Here is a 16,277-nt window from a genome sequence, read left to right as displayed (position 1 = left end):
CATGAACTGATGCCCATGTGGGATGCGACAGCTTTACCTGCTAAGCCACAGTGCCGGCCCCCCTCTCTAACACTGTAAACGTGACCAGAACGTACTTTTTGGTTTTCCTAGGTTCATATGCTTCACAGTCAGGGTTTTCTTTCAGTCTGCAGATTTATGACTGTCTTCCGGTTCAGGCAAGCTCCTGGCCACAGTTTGCGTCATGCGCCTCCCTGTGCTTTCTGTGCTTTGCTGCTGGCGCTCCTGTGAGATGAGCTCCATCTCCCACACAGCTTCTGAGCTGGCTCCTGGTCTGGGCCAGCACGGCAGCCTTGGCAGGGCAGGGGCGATGGCTCCCCCAGGGGCAGCTCCAGCCTCACAAGCCAGTGTTTGCTGAGAACTGCGACCTTGGGTTCCTTTCGGGTCTTCTTAGCTGCTAGTTCTCTTGGAGGGTGATTGACATCTTTAGGGTTCACTGTGAAACACCCCTTTAAGGTTCTATAGCATGGCTATGCATTTAAATATACATATTTTAAATTATTTGAGGCTGTTCTGGAGTGGAAACGGGAGATGGAAACTTGCGCGAGACCATCCTATTTGAAACTCACAGCTTATTTCCTCTTTTCTGTTCCAGCATGAGTATTAGAAAAACATGTTCTAACCGTTCCAGCACATCTTCCAAGTCAAAAGACAAACACACCCTAACCTTTTCAGCTCAAAGTAAAGATGTGCATGTCGCCTCCACATCAAGCTCGCTTCTTGTTCTTTACTTCAACTTCTGCTGCGACTCATGAAAATATATTTCAGGTCAGCCCCTAGGGTTACCCATTCCCATGCTACTACTGGTTTCATGTTTAACTCCTGCTGGTTTCCTACAGGTGACAACCCCAAAACAGATTGTATGTCTGATCAATTGCTAGACTTTTGCAGGCAACAAGAATGGATACAAAATCTTTCTAATGAAAAAAAATCTTTCTAATAATGTAACACTGTTCTGAAATTAAGAATCAGAATGAATACATTTCAATTCATGAAACCACTCCTATTACACAGTCTCCAATTTTGAACCGTGTGATTTTAACAAGGAAAAATGATTAGCTTTGAGCATAACTGTTTGATTAATGTAAAATTAAAATTCAATTTTCCAGGCTATTATGCCATAAAGTGTTATTCATTTCAAGCCAGAGTCTCCCTTTGGTGCAGTCTCTTACTTCGGCACAGGGCTGAACACGGGCAAAGAAAACCACCAGAGCTAGGCGGTCTTCCCTTGCGTTTATAACCTCACATCACAAGTGAGCACTCTGCAGTTCCCACAGGCAACGCTGCACAAAGCTAAGCTTCCTCCCCCTCCAAATGAGTATTCTTGTTTCCCCTCAAGCCCTCTGTCCTGCTGCTCCTCAGCCTCGCTCTCAGCTCATGGCCTTGCCTCCTGTTTCACGGAGCAAAGGGAAGCACACCAACAGGACCAAGTTCATCTGCTGTCAGCGAGGGTTCTGAGCGCCAGGTAGCTCATACTCCGCGCCTTGCTGTCATCCTGTAGCTATGGGCGAGGGGCTCCTGTTCCCATCCAAGGCTGACAAACCTTCCACTCCTGTTTGGGCGTCCACCCTCTTGCCTTCTCAAGGATGTTATTAGTCCAACGATCCTCCCTGTCCCATGTCATGGGCTTCTCCTGCTGTGACTCATCCCCACCTGTAGACAACAGGTCTCGTCTCTCTAGACCTCACATCCTAGCCCAGCGCCTCTTTCTACTTTCCTTTGCTCCCATCCACAGCAGAAACCTTCTTTCTACAAGGCATTGAAGTCCTTACTTTCAGTTTTCCTCCTGCTCAGGTCAGGCTCCAGCCCATACTTTTGACCTCTGTTGTCAAGTCCAGTGGCTCACCTCTGCTTGTGTCTTACATGACGGTACAGCAATCTTTGGGATGGTGCAACATCTTTCTCCTTGAGACGCCACCTTCTCTTGGCTCCTGTGCTGGTAACGCTCTTCTGGCCTTTCTTCTACCTTAGGGATTGCTCCTTCTCATCTCTTTGCTTGCTCCTTTGTGTCCTGGACCCTTCCCCTCCCCATCTCCCCCAAGTCTCAAGACTTCATGTGTAATCTATACCCTAATGAATCCAGAATACCTCTTTTATTTATTTATTTATTATTATTTTTTTGACAGGCAGAGTGAACAGTGAGAGAGAGAGACAGAGAGAAAGGTCTTCCTTTTGCCGTTGGTTCACCCTCCAATGGCCGCCGCGGCTGGCGCACTGCGCTGATCCGATGGCAGGAGCCAGGTACTTATCCTGATCTCCCATGGGGTGCAGGGCCCAAGTACTTAGGCCATCCTCCACTGCACTCCCAGGCCACAGCAGAGAGCTGGCCTGGAAGAGGGGCAACCGGGATAGAATCTGGCGCCAGGACCAGGACTAGAACCTGGTGTGCCGGCACCGCAAGGCGGAGGATTAGCCTAGTGAGCTGTGGCGCCGGCCCTAAATCCAGAATCTCTTACCTGCAGCCCGAACTTCTTTCCAGCACTCCAGGTATGTGTATCTAACAGCTTATTTCTCTTCTGCTAAATGTTTGGGAGGCATTTCACAGGTCACGAAGAGAACCACCTCAGTTGCATCCGTGCTCCCATTCCATGTCCTCCTCATACTTCTTTGACACAGTGCTGTCTCAGTCAATGGTTCCCTCTTAGCCAGAAGCTCAAGCCAAAACCAACTGGTCACCCTCCACTCCTTACTCCTGTCTCTTCAGAGCCAACCATTTGGAAGCGGTCAATGTTGACTTATCCCCGAAGCCGTCTGCCTGCCCCTCTTCTATCTGCAGTCACCCCTTCCTAAGGTACTCTCTTGAGGTCACCTCTCCTGGACTCCTGCAAAAGCATCCCACAACATCCCCTAGCCTTCTATCCACCCGGCAGCCACCATGATCCCTTAAGATAGCCACAAGGCTGTGCTCTTACAACCCAACCAGGGTTTTCTATCACACCTAGCCAGGATCTAAATGCTTCAGTCTCACTGTCAAGTTCAACGTGCTGTGGGCCCTGGCCATCTCTCTGACCTTATCTCACACTGGCCATGACCCCCTCACTCAGCATCCTCCAAGCTGCACTGCACTTGGTCCCCAACATGCCACTCTTGTCACCACAGCACGGCTTTTTCCCCCGCTGCCCCCCACCCAAAGCTGCTCTTTTCTGTGGCCTCTGTGTGGCTGGATCCTCACCACTGTTCCTCCTTAGCATCTCTTCTGTCAACAAACCAAAGTATCTGAATTTTCTGGTTTATAATTTTATATAGTTACTTTCATTTTTTTTGGTGGAATTTACAATCTAGAATATAGGAAATGCCAAGAAAGTATTTTAAAACAGATGAAATTTAAAATATTTCCCGATTTCCAGTTGCCAACTATCATTATCGTTAACGAATTAGCAACGTGGAAAAACTTATATCTTATACTTTTGAGTCATTACTTTATACCAGGTACAATTCTAACTGCTTCGCACATATCCTCTCATTTAATCAGTTAGCAACCTTCCACAGTAATTATTATCCTTATTTTATACATGAGAAGACTGAGACATGGGAAGATTCTGAGATTATCCAAGGTGACACAAGTTAAAAATGGCCAAGTTAGAATTCACACCAGGTAAATTAATTTAAAGACCTTTAGGCTTAACTTCTTAATGTTTTACTATTACACTAATTATTAATACCAGTAATGATAAGTAGCATTAACTGAATGTGATGTGCCAGGAACCTAGTCTTTTGACTTAGGTTCATTTAATAATCTCAAAAACAGTCTATGAGTTCATATTAAACACATTTTAAAAATGCAGAAAACAAAGGCAAATGAATTAAATTCCTGGCCCAAGATTATGTAGCAAAGGAAAGGCAGAGCTGGGATTTCAACCCAGACTTGACTTTAAATTTGTGTTCTTTCTGCTATACTAATGATGGCCACACTTGCCTAGTCTTTTCCACAGCCCATAAATCATAAACTCAGGGACTGCTGTTGGTCCTAGGAGTGCTTCATATTTGTGATTTCCTCAATTCATTTATGTATTTGGCAGAGATACACACACACACACACACACACACACACACAGGTAGGGGGGAGAAAGAGAGACAGAAATAGAGAGAGGGACAGAAAGAGAGAGAAATAAAGAAAAAAAGACATTGATTTTTATGTACTGGTTAACTCCCCAAATGCCCGTGGTGACAGCCAGGCCTTGGCACTCCATGCAGGTCTCCCAGTGGGCGGCAGGGACCCATGCTTACTGCCTCCCAGGGTCTGCACTGAATCAGGCTGGGACTTGACCCCAGGCACTGGAATGCGGTACACAGCCATCCTAACCAGGCCAGAGGCCTCCCCCCTCCTCAACTCCGGTTCCTTTGCCAGCGTTCACAGCCCGCCTGCCACGCGCGCTGGGCCCCAGGCGCTCCACAGGGCCAGGTCCCACCTGTGCAGGAACTTCTCGTAATTCTGGCGGAAGGCGAAGCCCGCGCGGCGCACGCGGACGTTCTCCAAGAGCCCGAGGTACTCCACCTGGTGCCGGCAGCGCTCCTCATCAAACAGCTGCGGGGACTTCTTGTCATTGGGTTTGATGCAGCGCACGTAGTAAGGTTCCTGGGGAGACATATCAGCCAGCCTGAGTTCAGTGGAGGAAGCCCGGACCACGCACCCTGATGTGGAACCGGCGTTCACTGCAGCAGATGACACCAAGGGCCTCTACTTTGTCGAGCACATACTCCTGAGTAAGGGAGTTATGCTTCCTTTCCCCTTCCATTCAAGGTTAGAAGCTCTCAAGCACTCAAGCTAAAAATTTCCCTTTGTTGTGTTTGAGGATTCACCAGGAATAGCAGGAAAGAGAGCGGGCAAGGGGCTGAAAACTTGAGACATGCGAACTCCAAGTTTGGGGCCCTGATGGAAACACTCTGGAGTAACTGGAGGAGTGAAGGCAGAGGAGAAAGGCGGCCAGGGATGTGACGTCTGAGGCTACCCAGCAGGTGCGCCTTCTGTGCCAGCCAGCATTGTTCCTATTACTGTTGTCCATGTCACAGCAACTTGGCTCTAAAAATAATTGTATACTTAATATCAGGGAATTTTAAGAAATGAATTTATTTTTATAAAAATTTTTAGTAGAGTATCTCATAAACAAAAACTTCTTATAAAAAATTCTTTGGCTCACTCCTCTAATGTCTGCAATGGCCAGGGCTGCGCCAGACTGAAGCCAAGAGCTGGGAACTCAATCCAGGTTGCCCAAATGGTTGGCAGAGACTATCTGAACCATCACCTGCTTCCTCCCCAGGAGATCTGCATTGGCAGGAAGCTGGAGTCAGGGTTCTCAAATCCAGGTCCCCTGATATGTGGTACCTTAATGGCTAAACACCCGCCCCTCATTTGGGTTTTTGCAAAGGGATTAAACTTTATGGGTGAGGTGCAAAAGCACCTGCAGGCATCAGTGATTCTATGAAAGAGCCCACTAGTAATCCTTCCTTGTGTGCCAATTAAGTCTTGTACGATGCGTTAGATCATAACTCCTTTTAAATATAAAACTGTGCTTGGCATGCATCCTGATACACTGAAGATAATGAATAAATAATTGGATGAATCCATCAGGTCAAATGTGCCCTTCTTATAAGCTTCAAGCGTTCCTTTTTCTTCTCTGAATCTGTAATCTATCAGATACACAGAGGCACTGTAATCAAGATACAGAGCTCTCAGTAGTTAAATTCGGCAGTTTTGAGCTCCGCTGAGGGATAGAGGCGGAAAATAGTAGTAAATAATTTAAGAGGCGAAGCTTGAAGACTGAGTTTACTTGCATTTTGAACAGAACAGCACTTCTCAACCCCTGTGAAGGGACGCGCTAGTTGTCTATTTAGCATGCAGATAGATAAGCCCCTGGTTTCTGGCACAGATCTTGGATAACCTCTGGAGTTTCCTCAGTGGCAAGAGAGTCTCGGTTATGCTATTGAGGCTGCTCACGGCTGGGCTCCTAGGTAGTTTCAGATCAGGGGCTGCATTTTCGGGCGAGGCTGGGGGCTGAAGGCTGAGTTCAGTCCTGTAGCCAATGGCTTCCCTAGTCACACTTTCATAGTGATGCCCTGATGGGAACTCAGGACACCAAGGCTTGAGGGAGGTTCCTGGGAGATGAACACATTCATGTGCACCCTAGCTCCGTGAGGACAAAAGCTGCTGCGCTTGGACCTGCTTCCAAACCTTGTCACTCTGGCTCTCTCTGCATCTGGCCACTCTTCTGTATTTTCTACAAACTAATCCTCAGGATGGCATTCTCCTCAGTTCTGTACATCATTCTAGCAAGTTATCCAATGTTGGGGGGTGGGTCACGGGAGTCCCTACTTTGTATCTCAGTGTCTTGGGGACCCCACTTGTGAATTAAGGGCAGTCTTATTTGGGGCCTTGCCCTTCAACGTGTGGGATCGGATGCTAACTCTGGGGTCAGTGTCACGACTGAGTTGAATCGTGACAGCTAACTGGTGTCAAGGGCTAGAGGTGCAGAGTGAGGGACGGTGGCTCCGCCCAGCACATCTGTCCTTTGCACCTCACAGTGTGTGGAAGAAGGACAAGCACAAGCACAGCTGGATGCAGCCCCTCCACTAGGAGTGGGTTCTCCGCCCCGCGCCTTGACTCTGGGCTGCCCTGTGACTCGCTGTAGGCAATACAACTCTGCAGAAGTGACACCAGTTACTCCCGAAGACGCGGCTGTGAGAAGCTGTGCCCTCATGGCCTGGGATGAAAGACAAGGTGAAGAATGATGTTCTACCAGCCAGGGCATTTGAGTGACCGCCCTAGACCACCCAGCCCCAGCTTGCAGCCACTTGCTAAGCACAGGTGAGCCCAGCCAAAGAACTGTCTGGTCAACCCAGTGACTCATGAGAAATGGGAACTGTTTTTGCTGTTGTTTTAAGACCCACGTTGTAGAATACTTTATTGGGTATTGGTAGATAACTGGCTCCTATTCCCTGGGAGTATTTTGGGACACCAACCTTTGGCTTGGACATTACATTCTTGTATAGTTAAGCTCAGTAGCATTATGGTACATAAGCAGCATCCCATGTGAAAATGTAGATCTGTTCTGGCACATTTACATGGGGAGCAGTGGTAGCTCATCTTTAAAAAGGGCTTATAATGCATTCAAAACAAACACCATCGGACGGGCAAGTGAGGGCTTTGGGCACGTTCCCTGGAATACAGGGTCTTCACTGCTTGGTGAACAAATGAAAGTCATCCCGAGGGGAGTGAAGATCGAAATGCTCCCAGGTCAGTCTGCATGCGCTGGTGCCAGGCTAACAGAGAGCGCTGCACAGAATCTTGGGCGTCTCTGCTACTGACTACTTACGGTATGAGAGTCTCCACTTGGAGCAATGACCAACGAGGCCATTTAAACCAACATCCATGCTGGTGATAACTTGAATACACAGACAGAACACACAAAGCCATTGTCTGAAGGCGCTGGAAAGCTAACAAGACAGTTGGGAAACACTGGGCCAGCACTCAGGGAGAAGGGCAGCTCTGGCCTGAGAGGGCCCTGGGGGAATCTGCCAGCTCCAGAGCTGTGGGTGGGTGCTAAGTAGTGGTTTGACAGCTTCTTGGGGCCAGTGGGACAGAGAAGAGATTACAGATTAGATTCTGAAAAGGAGGTGGCCATGGCCAAACCCCTCCCACTCTGAGTGTGGGTCCTCCACAGCGATCACAGCTCCACTTCAGTCCTCGAAACTGGAATAGCTAATGTGGAGTACTGGTGCTCCTAGATGCCCCAAAGAAGCAAAAGTAAATTTTCCCTATAGAGATATGGCATAGATTTGGGCTAATTATTTCTATAAAAATTTTCTAAGTGTAATATTCAGAATAAAATAAAAAATATATACATATAACTGGAGCCCTAAAGGAGAAGAAACAGAGGGAAAAAATATTTGAAGAGATAATAGCCAAGAGCTTCCTAAAACTGACTGGATAAAAAGAAAAGCCACAGGAGTGGGCGTCTGGCCCAATGGTCAGGTTGCTGGGCTGGGACACTTGCATCCTGCATTGACTGGAGTGCTTGGGTTCCATAACCACCTCCAGATCCCAACTCTGGCTTCCTGCCAACGCAGACCCTGGGGGCAGGGTGATGACAAGGTGTGGGGTTTCTTTCATCCACATAGGAGACCTGGATTGACTTCCCCAGGCTCTGGCTTTGGCTAGAAGGGCATCTGGTGAGTGAACCAATGAATGGTAGTGTGCTCTCTCTCTCACGCTCTAATACATAAATAAATATCTTTTAAACAATCAACCTATCAACTGAAGAAGTTTAACAAACCCCAGCCACATTAAAAAAAAATTCAACACTTTGGTGTATCAAAATAGAATTTGTGCAAGCCAAATTGCCAGAGGAGAAAAAGCAGATCACTTTAAGGAGCAATAAATGGAGTGATAGCTGACTTCTCAAAACACACTGTGGAGTCCAGAAGACAAAGGATCAGTATCTGGGAAGTGCTGAGCAACACTGCCAACCCAGAATCTCACGCCTGAAAACATATTATTCTAGAATATGAAGAAACAGTATAGGACATGCTTCTGGGTAAACAAAACTTGTCAGATCTCAAATAAGCTCAGGCAGAAGAAAATGGTACCTGTAACGTGAATGGTCAGTGACACAGGAAGAGGATGGCAGAAGTGAAAATGAGTGAATAGATCTAAATAGACACTGACCATACCTAACAACAACAAAAATAATGTCTTACTGGATATACATATTACATAATGAAACTGTATACAGTTATAAATATTTGTGAAAAGTACATAATTAAAATACATGATCAAAATAGTATATAGATTGGGAGGAGGTTAAAGGACATTAAAATGCTTTATTGGCCTGCTGCTGTCCAAGGAGGAGGTAAAAATATTGAATAATATTATATTTTTATATTCAAGAATGGTATTGAAACAAGTAACCTCTGAAACAATATTAAGGTATAAATCATCTAAAATCATAAAGGGAAGAAATGAGATAATTTTAAAAATCATTCTAACACTGGGAGGGGGAAGGGTGCCTTCCTAGATCCAGATAAACGTTCTGTCTCAAGACTCGGAGACCACATTTGGCACCGATTTCCTCAGAAGGCCAGGAACAGGGCGTGCCAGCAGGCGGTCCACACAGCACTCAGCTGACAGCCAGGGGGCCTGGAGGTGAGACTCCCACTGGGCAGGTGTGGGAGGCGTCCTTGGCTTCAAAGCCTCCTGTCTCACCCAAGCCATCGAGCGCTCTTCCAACAACTCGATAGGTTCTGTGGCAGGGTCCCCACAAAGGGCATGCCTAGTGCAAGGCTCACCGAGCTCAGGCAAGCCTAACGTGCGTCATCCAGACTGTGATCTTCTCCAGTCTAGATGCAATTCCCCCACAGGGATAGTTTCTTTCTTTTCTATTTTTTTTTAACTATAAACAATCTGCTGAGCGATACACTTGTTACATCTTGGACAGAGAGCTAGAAATTTAACTGAGGTTCAGTTGCCCAGCAGAAGGAGAAGAATTCTGTTTACCTCTGCCCAGCTTTTCTTTCTAAGGGAAAAATCAAATACAAAGTACTAATAAGATGATTGGTTTAAATGCAACACACAGTAACTACTGTAAAAATAAATGGACCATGATTTATTCAGAAGGCAAGGATTGTCAGAAAGGACTTGAAAAATACAGACAATGTAACATTACTTATGTTAGTTAGGAGACATACTTGAAACATGAGGCTATAGGAAGCCTGAAAGCATACCATGCCAACCCAGCCAAAGAGAAAAGTGGGTACAGCTGTATTGATCACGCAAAGCAGACTTTAAGGCAAAAAGCACCATGGAAAGAGAGAGATGTTTGATGATATAACTAACAGGTCTAACTTAAATGAACCTAAGCAAAAGTTCTCTAAGCAAAAATTGAAGATATGAGCAGAAATATTCAGAATCAAAGTAGATTTTAACATAATACCTTTTAACATTGACACAATAAATTAGTTCGGATATAGAAAATTTGAATATGATTAGCAAATTTGATCTAACTGACTTGTATAGAATACTGCATGCAAATTATGTTGAAATGTGCATACCACGTATGAACAAAACAAATTCAACAAATTTCTAAGGGCTGAAATTACAGAGTATGTTCTGTGGTACAATAAGACTAGGACAGAAATCAAGAGCAAAAAGATCATTAGAAAAATTGGTGTGTCTTCAAATTAAGAAATGTACTTCTTAATGACCCCAGGTCAAATAGGAAACCACAATGGGAACTGAAAATATTTTGAAGTGAACAACTGAACAAATCATGTAGGCAAAGCACTCTGAGTATGAGGCCTCATTTGTGTAGTGCACATAAACTGAACAGAAACTGGCTGAATGGAATTTTACCTGGCCTGTTTAGAGAGACCATGCACAGAAAGTGGCAACACAGGGTGAGCCAGCAGTGGTCGGGTAAGGAGTGGAGAAAGCCCTTTCATCCTGCCTAGAGATATGGATGTCTCTGGATAAGGAATCCAGTGGGAATACTTTCTCTATATTTAATCAGCATTCTGTCTTATAAATGCCGCCTCCTCTCTCATTTATAAATAGCCAGACTGACTAAGCCTAAGAAATCCTAAATTTGACAAATACAGCACGCCTTACAAAGGTTAAACTGCAAAAGTTAATAGTGATCTTATTCTCTTTAACTTCTTAATCTGCCTCTCCCTCTCTCTTATGTGGAAAATGTCATCTGTGAAAGTATACTGAGGTGTGTACATACATGTATGCGCTGGGACATAGTATTTAAATATACATCTATTTAACCTGCTTTGGACTGTCAGCTAGAACAAAAGCAAATTTAAGTTCACTCAATACCTTAGGGACCATCTGTTTTAGTGCTTTAACAGGTACCCAGAGGCATAGAAAACTAATGGAATCCACTGTCTAACTTCAGAGAAGACATGCACTGGAAGCCTTGTGTGGACCCTGAGGAGGTGAGGGAGACCCGGGATCGCAACTTTCCCCTAAGACAGAGGGGCCAGATGCATGAGGGGATGCGTCACCGTGACATGTAAGATAGTGAGGAGAGCCAGTCCACGACCACTAAAACCGGGGTGAACCCGGCCTCCAGGGCTGCTTCTGAGACGCGACTGCCGAGCCCGCTTCCGATCCTCCATCTTTGTGAGGCTGGGCAGGCTGGGCGGGTGGAGGTTGGAACTCAGGACGTGGGAGGAGGGGCTGTGCTTCGGTCAGGAATCCTGAATGGCTAAACCTGCGAGTACAAGGGAAAGGCAGACCTGGCCTCGTCTGGCCTCGTCAGGGCTGCAGCCCCTCACTGGGCTGATTGCTGCACTGCTGAAACAGGATGAAGAATTTGTCTGATAGAGGCTTCAACCTCCAACTCCTCTGTTTCCTCATGTTCAGACATCACCAATACACTGTCACTATCTGGATTCTTTGTGATCTGACAGTTTTTACTCATGTATTTGGGTTTACTTCTGCCGTCACCATTTACTCTGGTGTTCTTTTGTCTCCTGGCTACGGCACTATTTAGGGTGATTTTTCTCCTAATCTGGCCCCTGCCCCCACAACCTGTTGAGCATTTATGACTTCTTCCACTCTTAAAGATCTCACTACAAAGTTTTAATAGGCATATTTGGGAGGCAAAGAAATAGAGAACTTGAGCTCCTGTCTGCTGGCTTGCTCCCAAATGTACAACACGGTCCCTGGCTGGGGCTGAAGCCGGGAGTCAGGAACTCAGTCCAGATTTCCCAGGTGGGCAGCAGGCGCCCACTCACTTGTGCCATCACCGTTGCTTGCCAGGGCCTGCATGAGCAGGAAGCTGCACTCGGGAATGGAGTGGATATTGAACCCAGGCACTCCAGTGTGGGCTGGGGAATCTTAATCACAAGGCCAAACCCCTGCTCCTTTACATGTATTTTTAACTCATCAGAGATGAAAGCTAAGCTGTGTTTTTATTAGTTTCCTAAGAAGCAAAGATCTAAAACACTTGATTAAAATTACTCACCCTTCCAATTTAGATGCTATTGTTGTCATGCTATCTAATTCTAATCTTTTTTTTTAAAAGATTTTATTTTTTTAAAGGCAAAGAGAGGGGGGCAAGGGAGAAAGCGAGGGAGAAAGGGAGAGAGAGGGAGAGAGAGGTGGAGGGAGAGGGAGAGGTGGAGGGAGAGAGAGACAGGGAGAGGGAGAGGGAGAGAGACAGAGAGAGGAGAGAGAATGAATGAATGAATGAATATATTTTCCATCTCCTGGCTCACTCTCCAAATGGTCATAATAGCCAAGTATGGGTCAGGCTGAAGCCAGGTGCCAGGAACTCCATTTGGATGTCCCACATGGGTAATGGGGCCCCAAGGACTTGGGTCATCTTCTACTGTTTTCCCAGGCAGATTAGCAGGAAGCTGGATTGGAAGCAGAGCAGCCAGGATTCAAACTGGTGCTCCAATATGGAATGTTGGCCACAATGCCAGTCCCTGATGCTACTCTTTATTTTTAATCCTATAGGATATTACAGAGTGAGTTGATGTGCATCCACATATTAACCAATCTTTTTGCATTTCACACTTTCATTTAGTATATTCTTCCCAATGCCTGAAGTATATTCTTCAGAATTTCCTTTAGTAAAGTCCTAAGGTTAGTAAGACTCCCTTGGCTTTTCTTTTCCAGAAAGACTCCTTATTGTGTCTTTGTTCCTGAAGTATATATTCTCTGGGTATAAAATTTTGGTTTATAGCTCTTTTCTCTCAGCTTAAGTGTAATTCCTTTGAAGCTAATCTGTTTTTTCCCTCTGGCTGCTTTCAAGATACTTTGTCTTCGATGTTCTGGGATGTACACTAGCTGCCACATGTAGATTTCTTTTAATTTTTCTAATTTAGGATGCACTGGGATTCCTGATTCTGTTGAGTGGTATCTTTCAACATTTTTTTTGGTAAGATTTATTCATTTATTTGAAAGTCAGAGTTACATAGAGAGAGGGAGAGACAGAGAGAGATTTTCTATCTGCTGCTTCACTCCCCAGATGGCTGCAATGGCCAGGGTTGGGCCAGGTCAAAGCCAGGAGCCAGGAGATTCGTCCAGGTCTCTCATGCAGCTACAGGGGCCCAAGCACTTAGGTCATCTTCTGCTGCTTCTTGCAGGCACATTAGTAAGGCGCTGGATTGGAAGTGGAGCAGCAGGGACACAAATCAGTGCCCATACGGGATGCCGGCATTGCAGGCAGCATCTTCACCTGCTATGCCACAGCGCCAGCCCCTCTTTCAACATTCTTGAAATCCTCAGCAATTATTTCTTCAAATATTGCTCTGCCCATTCTCTCTTCCATGACTGACTAGATGCATGTCCAATCTTTTCATTCTATCTTCTGTGTCACTTATTGTTGCTTTAAGCTGTTTCATTTGTCTCTCTAGGTAGAATTCTGAATGATTTCTTTAATTTTTTAAAAAAATTTTTTTGACAGGCAGAGTGGACAGTGAGAGGGAGAGACAGAGAGGAAGGTCTTCCTTTGCCGTTGGTTCACCCTCCAATGGCCGCCGCGCTGCGGCCGGCGCACCGCGCTGATCCGATGGCAGGAGCCAGGTGCTTCTCCTGGTCTCCCATGGGGTGCAGGGCCCAAGCACTTGGGCCATCCTCCACTGCACTCCCTGGCCATAGCAGAGAGCTGGCCTGGAAGAGGGGCAACCGGGACAGAATCCGGCGCCCTGACCGGGACTAGAACCTGTGTGCCGGTGCCGCAAGGCGGAGATTAGCCTAGTGAGCCACGGCGCTGGCCTGATTTCTTTAACTTTTATCTTCATTTCACTATTTTCAGTTTTGCTTAAACTGATATTGAACCTACCCACTGAGTCTTTACTTTTATATTTTATTTGGTATTTATTTTTAAGGCAGAGAGAGAAAGAGATCTTCCATCTGCTGGTTCAATACCCAGATGCATACAACAGCCAAGGAGGAGGCAGGCCAAAGCCAATAACTCAGAACTCAACCTGGATCTTCCAAGAGGGGTGGCAGGAACCAAACCACTAGGGCAATCACTTGCTGTCTCCCAGGGGCACACGAGCAGGAAGCTGGACTCAGAAGGGGAACCAGGACTCGAATCAGGGACTTTTAGGCCATGTGGATATTCCACGCACTGTCTTAACCACTGTGCAGAAGGCCTGCACCGAGATTTTGATAGTCATTTGGTTTTTATTTCTGTCCCCTGGCTTGCTCTTTCTCTCATTATCAGTTCTTGAGGCTACCGTTCGTGATCACCACGATGTCGGTAGCTTTCGGGGTCCATACCACCTGTCTGATGTGTGGGCTGATCTCATGCACGGCATCCTGTGGCGATTCCTCACTGTGAGCTGCTTACCTTTCTCAGAAATGCATCTGTGGGACTTCTACACAGTTGTGTAGGAAAGTGATTTTCTCGAGAGAACAAAATCTGTGTTTGCTTACTTCACATACCTGGGGGCAACCAAAACCTGGCCCTCTCTACCAGATCATTGGCCTGAGGCTTGCCAATCGGGGCTGCCAATGGGGAAACGCGGCTTATGGTGACACATTCTCAGGAGATATTAGTCTCCCAGCTGACAGCCCAGGCTCAGTGCCGGGAACAAGACGGCAGCCTTGCTATGGATGAAGCATCATTTCCAGGTCAGTCTAGGTGGAGCTCTCAGAAGCCCCCCGTGTGGCGGTGTGGCAGCATCTGTGTCCAGCTCTCCTACCAGATATCCTACTTTGGGTAGACCCTGGACCCAGACTCAAATAACTACACGCAAAGCTCGCTACTGCTGGCAAACCCCCACAGGGTAAAAGGCAGCTTTAGGGTTCCGGCAACTTTCTCCCCTTTGCTAAGTGAACCTCGTGTTCACACAGCCTCTGGCTTGCATATTCCTCACTTGTGTTAGTTCCCGGCTTCATTCGAGCAGTCGGCTCAAATGTATTTTACCCAACAATCCAGTTGTTTTCAGTTGGCTGCAGTGGGCACCTCTTTTACCAGAAATTGCATTATTCACATGTGTTAAGATCTTTCCTTCCATGTTCCTAGATTAGACTGACCTGTATTTTTTTCTCATATTAATCCTATAATAAGGTGGAATTCTCCCAGGATGAGTCAGGTAGAGGCTCACCTGCCCCAGTCCTCCACAACAGTGTGCCTGTGTTGGAGATCATGGGCTCCTGGGGTTTTACACCATTTATCTGCAACCATCTATCCTGGTGTCCTTGGCTGAGCTAGGTGAGGGTGGACTTCTGATGGGTGATTCGGAATCTTCAAGGTCACAAGCTTATTCAGATCTTCTAGCATTGATTTTTTTTAGCACACTTTTCTAGAAAACTAAATTTTCAAAGGTACTGACATACAGCTGTTCCACTGTCGTCCTTTTTCATTCCTAATGTTAGGGAGGAAGTCAGAGATCAGCCCATGTGTGTGAGGGACCCAAGGAAAGCAAAGCAGCCATGCAGAGGAATGGAGCAGCCTGGGTCGTACACCGGGAAGCCACCCAGTATCTCACACTACAAAGGCGTGCCCATACCCCTCTAACTTTGTAGGTGGTCCCAGCCTCTCCCCTGCCCCAAGGAAGGCACCCCAGGAGAATCCTCTGCTCAGCACCCAATGGCTTACCCAGCCTGGTGGCCCTGGGCGGGAACACCTTGGGAGGAATTTCACCTGCAGCACACTCAGCAAACCCTTGTCCAGGAGAGGGAGCAGGGGGAGAAGCAGTGGGAAGAACTGGAGCCCGTTCCCTTATGAGCCATGGTCTGGATACAGATGGGCTCTCTGGACTTCACTGAGGCACTGCCTGGCCTGTCGGGCGTATTCTCGCCATCAACCACATGTCCTTGCCCACCCCAGTCTGAATGGCCAGGCGCTGTCTCTGATTTCGTCTGCAGGGCCCACCCGTGTTGATGATGCCCTACCCGCTGAACCTTGCTACCTTGCTCGCCACTGCTCTTGTCTCATGCCTGAATGCTTTCTTGAGCAAAGACAAGCACCTATCCCACCTATTTCTGCTAACAATAATACTTTTTCTTTATCAGTTTTATTGTTTGGTTATACATGCTTGATTTTCTATTCTTTTAAATTTTCTCTATTTAAAAATTGTTTTCTGACTTCTTCCTTTAGGTTTTCTTTGGTGTTCCCATTTCTGGTTTCCTGAGCCAAACTTACCCACTTACTTTTTGTATTCCTTGTTATTTTATAAAGACACAACAAGTGGGTCACTTTAATAAGATCCTACAAGTTCTGATGAATTCTTTGTCAAGCAGTTCCAAATGTCTTGAAATTTCAATATGACTGCCTCTTCAACCTATGAGTTACTTA

General features: G+C 46.4%; 1 protein-coding gene across 1 annotated transcript in view; it reads right to left on the bottom strand.

Annotated features, from left to right (window-relative positions):
• MYO1D (myosin ID) overlaps nucleotides 1-16,277 on the bottom strand; it is a 340,304-nt gene that overhangs the window by 182,199 nt on the left and 141,828 nt on the right. Inside the window, exon 15 of the mRNA XM_051824625.2 lies at nucleotides 4,428-4,594. Within this exon, the coding sequence (XP_051680585.1) occupies nucleotides 4,428-4,594 (167 nt within the window). The remainder of the gene's footprint in view (nucleotides 1-4,427; nucleotides 4,595-16,277) is intronic.

Source organism: Oryctolagus cuniculus, chromosome 17 (genome assembly GCF_964237555.1).
Source record: "Oryctolagus cuniculus chromosome 17, mOryCun1.1, whole genome shotgun sequence".
In the NCBI taxonomy this organism is placed as follows: Eukaryota; Metazoa; Chordata; class Mammalia; order Lagomorpha; family Leporidae; genus Oryctolagus; species Oryctolagus cuniculus.
Note: the sequence above shows the minus strand (reverse complement) of the source record. Positions and strands in the feature narration are given on the sequence as shown.